The sequence below is a fragment of the Heterodontus francisci genome, chromosome 3 (assembly GCF_036365525.1).
Source record: "Heterodontus francisci isolate sHetFra1 chromosome 3, sHetFra1.hap1, whole genome shotgun sequence".
Classification (NCBI taxonomy): Eukaryota; Metazoa; Chordata; class Chondrichthyes; order Heterodontiformes; family Heterodontidae; genus Heterodontus; species Heterodontus francisci.
Window position 1 is genome coordinate 203,835,947 of NC_090373.1, and position 13,888 is coordinate 203,849,834.

General features: G+C 45.6%; 1 protein-coding gene across 1 annotated transcript in view; it reads right to left on the reverse strand.

The window, feature by feature from the left end:
- The window catches only part of LOC137367180 (dynein axonemal heavy chain 8-like), a 2,531,605-nt gene that overhangs the window by 1,349,329 nt on the left and 1,168,388 nt on the right, over positions 1–13,888 (reverse strand). The window contains exon 113 of the mRNA XM_068028616.1: positions 3,918–4,079. Within this exon, the coding sequence (XP_067884717.1) occupies positions 3,918–4,079 (162 nt within the window). The remainder of the gene's footprint in view (positions 1–3,917; positions 4,080–13,888) is intronic.

Here is a 13,888-nt window from a genome sequence, read left to right on the forward strand (position 1 = left end):
GCTTCCTACCCTCTTATCATATATCATTTACTTTGCAAGTCTGTGATCATTTTTTATAAAAATATTCCACCTGATTTCTCTCTTATTCCTAACTTCCTAATTCTTACTCTGTAGTCAATGATATTCAAAGTAAAAAAAAAATGTCCAATTAACTGTCAATTCTCTGGGTAATCTTAGAAACTAAAATTATTCCCTCAATTTTCCAAAGGTTACCACTCCAACTTCATAGCCTACCTTCAAAATTTAAATGCTTGATAAATCTCATTGAATGAAAATAACCCTCTCTAATTATCTTTCTTATTCACTGACTCCTCTATAACCAGCATGTAGAAGCATAGAAACATAGAAAATAGGAACAAGAGTATGCCATTCGGCTCTTCAAGCCTGCTCTGCTATTCATTATGATCATGGCTGATCATCCAATTCAGTAACCTGTTCCTGCTTTCCCCCTATATCCTTTGATCCCTTTCACCCCAAGAGAAACTCCTTCTTGAAAACATACATACAATGTTTTAGCATCAGCTGCTTTCTGTGGGAGCGAATTCCACAGGCTCACCACTCTCTGGGTGAAGAAATTTCTCCTCATCTCAGTCCTAAAACGTTTACCCCGTATCCTTAGACTATGACCCCTGGTTCTGGACTCCCCCACCATCGGGAACATCCTTCCTGCATCTACCCTGTCAAGTCCTGTTAGAATTTTATAGGTTTCTATGCGATCCCCCCTCACTCTTCTGAACTCCAGCGAATACAATCCTAACCAACTCAATCTCCTCATACGTCAGTCCCACCATCCCAGGAATCAGTCGAGTAAACCTTCGCTGCACTCCGTCCATAGCAAGAACATCCTTCCTCAGATAAGGAGACCAAAAGTGCACACAATATTCCAGGTGTGGCCTCACCAAGGCCCTGGTATAATTGCAGCAAGCCAGCCCTGCTCCTGTACTCGAATCCTCTCGCTATGAAGGCCAGCATACCATCTGCTCTTTTTACCACCTGTTGCACCTGCATACTTACCTTCAGCGACTGGTGTACGAGAACACCCAGGTCTCACTGCATATTCCCCTCTCTCAGTTTATAGCCATTCAGATAATAATCTGCCTTCCTGTTTTTGCTACCAAAGTGGATAACTTCATATTTATCCACGTTATACTGCATCTGCCAGGTATTAGCCCACTCACTCAACCTGTCCAAATCACCCTGATGCTTCTCTGCATCCTCCTCACAACTCATCCTCCCACCCAGTTTTGTGTCATCTGCAAATTTGCAGATATCACTTTTAGTTCCCTCATCTAAATCATTAATATATATTGTGAATAGCTGCAGTCCGAGCACCGACCCCTGAGGTACCCCACTAGTCACTGCCTACCATTTGGAAAAAGAACCAGTTATCCCTACTCTTTGTTTCCTGTCTGCCAACCAATTCTCTATCCATTGCAATACACTATCCCCAATCCCATGCACTTTAATTTTACACGCGAGCCTCTTATGTGGGACTTTATCGAAAGCCTTCTGAAAGTCCAAATGATCCCCCTCATCAACTCTACCAGTTACATCCTCGAAGAATTCTGGTAGATTTGTCAAGCATGATTTCCCTTTCATAAATCCATGCTGACTCTGCCCGATTCTACCACTGTTCTCTAAGTGCTCTGCTATAAAATCTTTGACAATGGATTCTAGAATTTTCCCCACTACTGACATCAGGCTGACTGGTCTATAATTCCCTGTTTTCTCTCTACCTCCCTTTTTAAATAGTGGGGTCACATGAGCGACCCTCCAATCTGTAGGAACTGGTCCATAGTCTATAGAATTTAGAAAGATGACCACCAATGCATCTACTATTTCTCGGGCCACTTCCTTAAGTACTCTGGGATGTAGATTATCAGGACCTGGGGATTTAGCGGCTTTCAATCCCATCAATTTCCCAACACCATTTCTCTACTAATACTGATTTCCTTCAGTACCTCCCTCTCACTAAAACCTGTGTTCCCCAACATTTCTGGTATGTTATTTGTGTCCTCCTTTGTGAAGACAGAACCAAAGTATGCATTTCGTTGGTCAGCCATTTCTTTGTTCCCCATTATAAATTCTTCTGTTTCTGAATGTCAGGGACCTACATTTGTCTTCACAACTCTTTTTCTCTTCACATACCTCTAGAAACGTTTACAGTCAGTTTTTATGTTCCCCGCAAGCTTGCTCTTGTTCTCTATTTTCCCCTTCTTAATCAATCCCTTGGTCCTCCTTTGCTGAATTCTAAACTGCTCCCAATCCCAGGTCTGTTGATTTTTTCTGGCAAATTTGTATGCCTCGTCCTTGGATCTAATGCTACCTCTAATTTCCCTCGTAAGCCACGGTTTGGCTACCTTTCCCGTTTTACTTTTGCACCAGAGAGGAATAAACAATTGTTGCAGTTCATCCATGTGCTCTTTAAATGTTTGCCATTTTCTATCCACCGTCATCCCTTTAAGTTACATTTCCCACTCCATCATAGCCAACTCACGCCTCATACCTTCGTAGTTTCCTTTATTAAGATTCAGGACCCTAGTCTCAGAATCAACGACGTCACTCTCCATCTTGATGAAGAATTCTATCATATTATGGTCACTCATCCCCAAGGGGATTCGCACAACTAGATTGTCAATTATTCCTCTCTCATTACACAATACCCAGTCTAGGATGGCCAGTCCTCTAGTTGGTTCCTCAACGTATTGGTCCAGAAAACCATCCCATATACACTCCATGAATTCCTCCTCAATGGTATTGTGACTAATTTGATTTGCCCAATCTATATGCAGATTAAACTCACCCATAATGACAGATGTCCCTTTATCACATGCATCTCTAATTTCCTGTTTTATACCATTTCCAACAGTTTGGGTGTCTATATACAACCGCCACTAATGTTTTTTGCACCTTAGTGTTTTCAGCTCTACCGACACAGATTCCACATCATCAGAGCTAATATCTTTCCTCACTATTGCGATAATTTCCTCTTTAAACAGCAATGCAACTCCACCACCTTTTGCTTTTTGTCTGTTCTTCCTAAATACTGAATACCCCTGGATGTTCATTTCCCATCTCTGGTCACCCTGCAGCCATGTCCCCATAATCTCGACTATATCATACCCGTTTACATCTATTTGTGCGATTAATTCATCCACTTTATTGCAAATGCTCTGCATGTTAAGGCACAATCCCTCAAGGCTTGCCTTTTTAATATTACCTGTCCCCTTCCCACTATTTTTCACTGTGGCCCTGTTTGATTCTGGCCCTTGATTTCTCTGCTTATCACTTTTCTTATTCTCCTTACTGTCTTTTGTTCTTATTCTTGATCCTCCCTCCTCTGACCCCTTGCAAATATTCCCATCCCCCTGCCATTTTAGTTCAAACCCTCCCCAACCACTCTGGCAAATATTCTCCTAGGACATCAGTCCCGGTCCTGCCCAGGTGTAACCCGTCCAGTTTGTACTGGTCCCACCTCCCCCAGCACCGGTCCCAATGTCCCAGGAATCTAAAACCCTCCCCCTGACATCATCTCTTCAGCCATGTATTCATCCGATATATCCTGCTATTTCTACTCTGACTAGCATGTGGCACTGGTAGTAATCCTGAGATCACTACCTTTGAGGTCCTACTTTTCAACTTACTTCCTAACTCCCTATATTCTGCCTTCCTGGAAATTATCACTTCTCTTTTCCACGTTCCCTACCCAGAAATGGGCCTATATATTCTGCACTGGAAAGGACACATGAATTGTGCAAGAAGTGTTGAAGATGCTAATACAAATTATTTTTAAAATTGGCATATTTTAGCCTTTGCATCTGTAAGATCTAACCCAGGTTATCCACATGGCTTGATAACAGGAAAGGACGATAGCATAAAAAAGTAAAACAACCCTATAAGTATCTCTTTTTCTTTACCTGGCCAGGAGCTTCATAGAGGAAAGGTATTAGCTGGAAATCTGGTTCACTGAAGCTGTAATTTGCTAATTTAATCACAGTGTGCAATGAAGCTTGCTGCACACGCAATAAGTCACTTAACCATAGTTCCACAGGGCCCTTTGCAAACACTGGGGTATTCAACTGCATGTCAAATGAAAAAAAAAACATGAAAATTGATAAACATCCATCATCATTCATGTTAATCGTCAGCATTTAACAATTGGGGTATATAAACATGTCCAAAATCATTTACATAAGAAATACATAATTAATCAGTAGATTTCAAAGAAATGTTCTAGTTATCTATGCTGATACCTATGAGCCACTTAAAACAAAATATCATTGTCTTTATTTCATAGAATCATAAGGAGGCCATTCAGCTTATTACACCTGTGCCAGCTCTCTTTCTTATTTGTTCTTGGGATGTGAACATTGCTGACATTTATTACCCATCCCTAATTTCCCTTGAGAAGGTGTTGGTCTGCCACTTTTTTGAACTGCTGCAATCCATGTGGTTTAGGTATGACCACAGTGCTGTTCGGGATTGAGTTCCAGAATTTGTCCCAGCGACAATGAAGAAACAGCAATAGAGTTCTAAGTCAGGATGATGCGTGACTTGGAGGGAACTTTGCAAGTGCTGGCTTTCCCATACCCTTTTCCTCCTGCGGGTTTGGAAGCTGCTGTCAAAGGAGTCTTGATGAGTTGCTGCAGTGCATCTTGTAGATGCTACACACTGCTGCCACTGTGCACCAGTGGTGGAGGAAGTGAATGTTTAAGCTGGTACCAATCAGGTAGGCTGCTTTGTCCTGGATAGTGTCAAGCTTCCTGAGTGTCGTTGGAGCTGCACCCATCCAGGCAAGTGCACAGTATTCTATTACACTCCTGACTTGTGCCTTGTCGATGGTGGACAGGCATTGGGGAGCTAGGAGATGAGTTACTCACCACAGAATTCCCAACCTCTGACCTGCTCTTGTAGCCATAGTATTTATACGGCTAATCCAGTTACGTTTCTGGTCAACGGTAGCCCCCAAGATATTGATGGTAGGGGATTCAGCGATGGTAATGGCATTGAATATCAAGGGGCGATGGTTGGATATTCCCTTGTTAGATTTGGTCATTGCCTGCCACTTGTGTGACATCAATGTTACTTGCCACCTATCAGCCCAAGCTTGAATGTTATCCAGGTCTTGCTGCATGTGGGAACGGACTGCTTCAGGATCTGAGGAGTTGTGAATGATACTAAACACTGTGCAATCATCAGCGAACATCCCCACTTCTGACCTAATGTCTGAGGGAAGGTTATTGGTGAAGCAGCTGAAGTTGGGTGGGCCGAGGACACAATGTAAGTTTCTTTGAGCTCATCAGGTCACTGACCCTTGATACCTCAGCTATGCCGCAGCCTGTTACTTGCTAAAACCATCCCTTTCTAGTTCAGCAATCTGCAGCCTCTTCCTGGCCACCACCGACAGCATCATTGAGGGAATTTTCATCCATGACTCATTAAAATAGGGAGTGAAATGTGAACAGCAGAAAGGTTGATTTGCTTTCGATTATGACATTTTAAAATACCAAGCAATTCTTGAGGTTTTCCTCAACATGAAGGTCAAACCGAATTATAGTCCTGGAGGGAGGGAAGGAGCTTAGAAAAGAATAACATATTGGAGTATTCCCTTGTAGTATAAAATTATTTTTTTCTCATCCTGAATTTTTTATATACTCTAATCATAAAAGAACTGCATCTATATAGAGTTATTTACATGTGCAGGACATGCCAAATCACTTTACACCCAAATTAATACTTTTTGGATTGTAGTCACTTGTGTGGCTGGACGTGTGGTGGCCAAGATGTGCGCAGCAAGCTCTCACAAACAACAATGGGATGAATAACAAATCAAGTGTTTTCCTTGGAGAAGAGTAGGCTGAGAGGAGATTTGATAGAGGTATTCAAAATCATGAGGGGTCTCGACAGAGTAGATAGAGAGAAACTGTTCCCACTCATGAAAGGATCAAGAACGAGAAGGCACAGATTTAAGGTTATTGGCAAAAAAAGCAATGGCAACATGAGAAAAAACTTTTTTTTGCAGCAAGTGTAGGATCTGGAATGCACTGCCTGAGAGTGTGGTGGAAGCAGGATCAATCAAGGCATTCGAAAGCGAATTAGATAGTTATCTGAAAAGAATGTGCAGGGTTATGGGGAGAAGGCAGGGGAATGGCACTAGGTAAACTGTTCACTCGGATAGCCAGTGCAGATACAATGGACTGAATGGCCTTCTTCTGTGTTGTAAACAATTCTGTAAAACCATCTTACTTTGTGCTAGGTATGACTCCAACCAGTGGAGAGTTTTCTCTCTGATTCCTATTGACTTCAATTTTGTTAGGGTGCCACACTCAGTCAAATGCTGCCTTGACATCAAGGGCAATCACTTCCACCTCACCTCAGGAATTTAGCTCTTTTGTCCATGTTTGGACTAAGGGTCCAAACAAATGTGGTCTGGAGCTGAGTGACCCTGGCAGAACCTTGGTGGGCCTGAAAGAGCAACCACATAGTTCAATTCAACTGCTCTTTCCCCACATTGCTGAAAGATTTTCCTTTTTACATGTCGATCCAATTCTGCTTTGAATGTTGCTTTTGAATCTGCTTCCATTGTCCTTCCAGGCAATGCATTCCATGAGTGAAAGAAGAAAGACATCACCCCCTGGCTTTTTTTTGCCAATTATTTTAATCTGGCTACTGACCCTCCTACCAGGGGAAACAATATTGATTCTAGCAAAAAATATATGATTTTTAACACCTGTATTAAATCTCTGCTTATCCTTCTGTGCTCGATGGAGAACAAGCTCAGTTTTGATAGATTTTGCAGACAACTGAAGTGCCTTATCCCGAGTATAATTCTGATAAATCTCCTCTGAATCCTGTCCAAGGCCTTTGCATTCTTCCTAAAGTGTGACACCTAGAATTGCACACAATAGGCTAAATTTTGTCAGCCCTTCGAGGATCCCAGTGGCAGCACCAGAGCGGGGTGCCATCACCACATGTCACATGTGCATCTGGCCAACTAACATAACCAAGGTGCAGGGCCTACCCTATTGCTGGATGGGGGTGGGCTACGAGGCGTTTGATGGCGGCATCAGCTGATGTAAACGCAGCCGCTGCCACCATCTTTGAAGCACTGCCAGCCTGCTTAGACTAGAACCATAGAAAAATTCTGGCACAGAAGGAGGCCATTCGGCCCATCATGTCTGCGCCAGCCAAGAAAACTCACCGCCCAATCTAATTCCACCTTCCAGCATCTAGTCCATAGTCTTGCAGGTTACAGCACTTCCGGTGCATGTCCAGGTACCTTTTGAAAGAATTTCAGGGTTTCTGCCTCCACCACCATTCCTGGCAGTGAATTCCAGACACCCACCACCCTCTGGGTTAAAAAACTTTTCCTCATGTCCCCTCTAATCCTTCTACCAATCACCAGAAATCTGTGAACCCTGGTAATTGACCTCTCCGCTAAGGAAACAGGTCCTTCCTGTCTACTCTATCTAGGCCCCTCATAATTTTGTACACCTCAATTAAGTCACCCCTTAGCCTCCTCTGTTTTAAGGAAAACAACCCTCGCCTATCCAATCTTACCCCATGGCTGCAACTTTCAAGCCCTGGTAACATTCTTATAAATCTCCTCTGTACTCTCTCCAGAGCGATTATGCCTTCCTGTAATATGGTGACCAGAACTGTACGCAATACTCCAGCTGTGGCCAAACCAGCGTTTTATACAGTTCCAGTATTACATCCCTGCTCTTGCATTCCATACCTCAGTCAATAAAGGAAAGCATTCTATATGCCTTCCTCACCATGCTATCTATCTGTCCTGCCACCTTCACGGACCTGTGGACATGCACTTCTTCTACCCCTCTCAATATCCTCCCATTTATTGTGTATTCCCTCTTTGTTTGCCCTCCCCAAATGCACTTCTGGATTGAATTCTATCTGCTGCTTTTCACTGATGCAGTGACATTGCACAGCTGCTGCTACTGCTGGACCTCCTCCCCCTACTGCTGTCGTTACTGCTGAACCCTCACAACACCCTACTGCTGCAGTTATTGTTGGATGTTCCCCGCCACTGCTGCTGTTACTTCAAGACCCCACCACTGCTGTTGTTACTGCTGGTCAGAGCGAAAGCCAAATGGGTCCATGTCCAAGGCAAGGCACTGGTTAGCCCCATTGTTTAGAGATTGCCCCCAGAGATTATCCTTCAGGCTACAAGGGAAAGGCTGGAGGTGCTCTTCCCAAGGGATAGCAAGAAGAGACCTAGGAAGCCAGGATGGCGATAGCAGAGGAGGTCAGCAGCTGTGAGGTCATTCCCGGAACTGGGTCCAATGCTGCAAGGGGATCAATGACACAAGAACACAGGAAATAGGAGCAGAAGTAGACCATATGGCCCATCGAGCCTGCTCCACCATTCAATACAATCATGGCTGATCCTGGGGTTCAATTCCACTTTCCTGCCCACTCCCCATATCCCTTGAGTCCCTCTGAGATCCAAAAATCTATATATCCCAGCCTTAAATGTATTCAGTTTAGTTTAGAGATACAGCACTGAAACAGGCCCTTCGGCCCACCGAGTCTGTGCCGACCATCAACCAGCTATTTATATACTAATCCTACACTAATTCCATATTCCTACCACATCCCCACCTGTCCTTATATTTCCCTATTTTATATTCAGTGTTGGTGCATCCACAACCCTCTAGCATAGATAATTCCAAAGATTCACAACTCTTTGAGTCAAGTAATTGCTCCCCATCTCAGTTCTGAATGATTGACCCCTTATCCTGACACTGTGCCCCATGTTCTAGATTCCCTGACCAGTGGGAACAATCTCTCAGCTTCTACCCTATCAAGCCCTTTCAGAATCTTGTATGTCTCAATTATATTGCCCCTCATTCTTCTAAACTCCAGAGAATATAGGACCAATTTACTCAGACTCTCATGATAGGACCCCCTCATCCCAGGTACCAATTTAGTAAATCTTCGCTGCACCGCCTCCAGTGCAAGTATATCCTTTCTTAAATGTGGAGATCAAAACTGCACACAGTATTCCAGGTGCAGTCTCACCAAAGCCCTGTACAATTTTAGTCAGACTTCTTTATTCCTATACTCCAATCCCCTTGTAATAAAGGCCAACATGCCATTTCCCTTCCGAATAGCCTGCTGCACCTGTATGTTAACTTTGTGTGTTTGTACGAGTACCACCAAGTCTCTTTGAACATCAACACTTACCAGTTTCACACCTTTTAAAAAATTCTGCTTTTCTATTTTTATGACCAAAGTGAACAACTTCACACTTCCCGACATAATAGTCCATTTGACATCTTGTTGACCTCCTTCGCTTTGCCAAGCTGAGTCCTCCATACCCACCTCTTCTTTGGGGCTTAGATGTGGGTGGAATGCAACATGGGAAGCAGTGACCACAAAGGCAGTGGCAAGGGGATGAGACATTAGAACAAAGAACAAAGAACAAAGAAAATTACAGCACAGGAACAGGCCCTTCGGCCCTCCAAGCCTGCGCCGATCCAGATCCGCTAACTAAACACGTCGCCTATTTTCTAAGGGTCTGTATCTCTTTGCTTCCTGCCCATTCATGTATCTGTCTAGATACATCTTAAAAGACGCTATCGTGTTCGCATCTACCACCTCAGCTGGCAACGCGTTCCAGGCACCCACCACCCTCTGCGTAAAGAACTTTCCACGCATATCCCCCCTAAACTTTTCCCCTCTCACTTTGAACTCGTGACCACTAGTATTTGAATCCCCCACTCTGGGAAAAAGCTTCTTGCAATCCAACCTGTCTATACCTCTCATGATTTTGAACACCTCAATCAGGTCCCCCCGCAACCTCCGCCTTTCTAATGAAAATAATCCTAATCTACTCAACCTCTCTTCATAGCTAGCACCCTCCATACCAGGCAACATCCTGGTGAACCTCCTCTGCACCCTCTCCAAAGCATCCACATCCTTTTGGTAATGTGGCGACCAGAACTGCACGCAGTATTCCAAATGTGGCCGAACCAAAGTCCTATACAACTGCAACATGACCTGCCAACTCTTGTACTCAATACCCCGTCCGATGAAGGAAAGCATGCCGTATGCCTTCTTGACCACTCTATTTACCTGCGTTGCCACCTTCAGGGAACAATGGACCTGAACACCCAAATCTCTCTGTACATCAATTTTCCCCAGGACTTTTCCATTTACTGTATAGTTCACTCTTGAATTGGATCTTCCAAAATGCATCACCTCACATTTACCCTGATTGAACTCCATCTGCCATTTCTCTGCCCAACTCTCCAATCTATCTATATTCTGTTGTATTCTCTGACAGTCCCCTTCACTATCTGCTACTCCACCAATCTTAGTGTCGTCTGCAAACTTGCTAATCAGACCACCTATACTTTCCTCCAAATCATTTATGTATATCACAAACAACAGTGGTCCCAGCACGGATCCCTGTGGAACACCACTGGTCACACGTCTCCATTTTGAGAAACTCCCTTCCACTGCTACTCTCTGTCTCCTGTTGCCCAGCCAGTTCTTTATCCATCTCGCTAGTACACCCTGGATCGCATGCGACTTCACTTTCTCCATCAGCCTACCATGGGGAACCTTATCAAACGCCTTACTGAAGTCCATGTAAATGACATCGACAGCCCTTCCCTCATCAATCAACTTTGTCACTTCCTCAAAGAATTCTATTAAGTTGGTAAGACATGAACTTCCCTGCACAAAACCATGTTGCCTATCACTGATAAGCCCATTTTCTTCCAAATGGGAATAGATCCTATCCCTCAGTATCTTCTCCAGCAGCTTCCCTACCACTGACGTCAGGCTCACCGGTCTATAACTACCTGGATTATCCCTGCTACCCTTCTTAAACAAGGGGACAACATTAGCAATTCTCCAGTCCTCCGGGACCTCACCCATGTTTAAGGATGCTGCAAAGATATCTGTTAAGGCCCCAGCTATTTCCTCTCTCGCTTCCCTCAGTAACCTGGGATAGATCCCATCCGGACCTGGGGACTTGTCCACCTTAATGCTTTTTAGAATACCCAACACTTCCTCCCTCCTTATGCCGACTTGACTTAGAGTAATCAAACATCTGTCCCTAACCTCAACATCCGTCATGTCCCTCTCCTCGGTGAATAACGATGCAAAGTACTCGTTTAGCAGCTCACCCATTTTCTCTGACTCCACGCATAACTTTCCTCCTTTGTCCTTGAGTGGGCCAATCCTTTCTCTAGTTACCCTCTTGCTCCTTATATATGAATAAAAGGCTTTGGGATTTTCCTTAACCCTGTTTGCTAAAGATATTTCATGACCCCTTTTAGCCCTCTTAATTCCTCGTTTCAGATTGGTCCTACATTCCCGATATTCTTCCAAAGCTTCGTCTTTCTTCAGCCGCCTAGACCTTATGTATGCTTCCTTTTTCCTGTTAGCTAGTCTCACAATTTCACCTGTCATCCATGGTTCCCTAATCTTGACATTTCTATCCCTCATTTTCACAGGAACATGTCTCTCCTGCACGCTAACCAACCTCTCTTTAAAAGCCTCCCACGTATCAAATGTGGATTTACCTTCAAACAACTGCTCCCAATCTACATTCCCCAGCTCCTGCCGAATTTTGGTATAGTTGCCCTTCCCCCAATTTAGCACTCTTCCTCTAGGACCACTTTCGTCTTTGTCCATGAGTATTTTAAAGCTTACGGAATTGTGATCACTATTCCCAAAGTATGTTCAAGATGGCTCCTGGGCTGGAAGCTCCCTCGGAAGCTCCCTTGCTGTTCAACTCTATCCATGGCCATCTGCTCCCATCCCTAACGTTTTCTCCCCCAATCTGCCCTCTTAAACTGTTTAAATTCCCCTGGCTCTTTAAATCAGTTCATTTTAGCCCTATCTAAAGGCTAACAGTTAGTTTAGTGTATGTAACCTGGGCCCACTGCCCTCCCCCAGCCACACCTGCTCTTTGTTTTCTCAATGAAATTGATCCGGATGAAACTGACGAGCACAGCTGCCGATTCTTCAATCTCCGATCCTGCTGTCTTCACCGCCCAGAGTGTCTGCAGCCACGGCGTGCGGTAAGTCCATTGAGGTGAAGAAGGAGCAGCGGGACCCGAGAGAAGTCCTGTGAAAAGGTGCCCCGAACACCCAAAACATCCACGAACGGCGCCCCCGGCCGCAACTTCAAAGCGCCCGCGGGAGATGGCTCGGAGAGCATCTGCAGCGCACTGTCGGCAATGCTGCATGCCTTTATTTAAACCACTGCAAAAAAAAAACCCTTACCAAATGTAATCACCTCTAAGTCTGCCAAATGATGCTTCACCTCCCGAAGGACGTGGATGAGCTTTCCGGACGTCGATGGTGGGCACTGTGGAAATGGCTTATTACCTGCACCAGCTTCCCCCTCTCCCCCAACTTTACCCCCCTTCCACCCCCCCCCCCGTCCCCTTCCCTGCTCCACCCTCTCAGCTCACCCCCTCACAACCCCGTCCCAGCCCGCCCCCCCCTCACACCATCTTCACCCCGCACCCCCTTCCCCTGCAACCCCCCCCCCACCCCCTCCCTCTACCCCTCCCCCTTGCATCCCCTCCTCCCACCGGCACCATCCTACACCTGTGTAGGGGCCCCAACAACCCCACTGCCTTGTGGGCGTCTCGGGAGAGACCAAGGCTAAGGGAGTAAACCCTAACAGAAAATCCGGAGCGGAACCCCGTAGGCGGTCATGTGTCACCTTTGGCATGTTTCCGGCAGTTCCTGCAGCCATACTGGTGCCAAACGTCGTGTCCTGCACTCCTTTGGACCCCACCAGAAAGGCCGAGAGGGGGGTTTTGACGACTGGGCAACTCTCAACCTCCATAAATTTGCCCAGGCATGCGCCATGGAGAGGTCACTCCATAGTTGCCTCACAGCGACTAAAACAACACGGAAGGCAGCAGTTACGGGTTATAAGTCCAGATAAATTGGCGTAGAAACTGGGCGCCACGGGTTGCCTTTGTCGGTGGGAGAGGTCATTGCACCTCACTGGACAGCTACCGCCCGCCTCAAACCGGGCAGCCCCCGGTCAATAAGGTTCTGTCCCGCCACAGTCTGCCTGCTTCAATGGGTGCTTGGAGCTCAGGGTCATTGCCCGAAAGGTGGATTGATACACCGCACCAAACAACATGAAAAAAGGAAAGAAGGTACCAGCCCTTCGCTTTGCAAGCTGGAACGTCAGAACTATGTGTCCTGGCCTGTCGGAAGACCTTACACAAATCAACGATTCTCGGAAGACCGCCATCATTAACAACGAGCTCAGTAGATTCAATGTGGACATTGCAGCACTTCAGGAGACTCGCCTCCCCGCGAGTGGCTCTCGAGCAGAGCAAGACTACACCTTCTTCTGGCAGGGCAGGGATCCTGAAGAACCAAGACAGCATGGAGTGGGCTTCGCCATCAGAAACTCCTTGCTCAGCATGATAGAGCCTCCCTCAAATGGCTCGGAACGCATACTGTCCATCCGACTGCTCACCACCTCTGGTCCAGTACACCTACTCAGCATCTATGCTCCAACACTCTGCTCCGCACCTGAAGCTAAAGACCAGTTCTATGAACAACTCCATAACATCATTAGCAGCATCCCCAACACCGAACACCTATTCCTGCTGGGGGACTTTAATGCCAGGGTTGGGGCCGACCATGACTCATGGCCCTCCTGCCTTGGGCGCTATGGCGTTGGAAGGATGAATGAGAACGGGCAGAGACTGCTTGAGTTGTGTACCTATCATAACCTCTGCATCACCAACTCGTTCTTTCACACTAAACCCTGTCACCAGGTTTCATGGAGGCACCCAAGATCACGTCGTTGGCACCAGCTAGACCTCATTGTCACAAGGCGAGCCGCCTTAAACAGTGTTCAAATCACACGCAG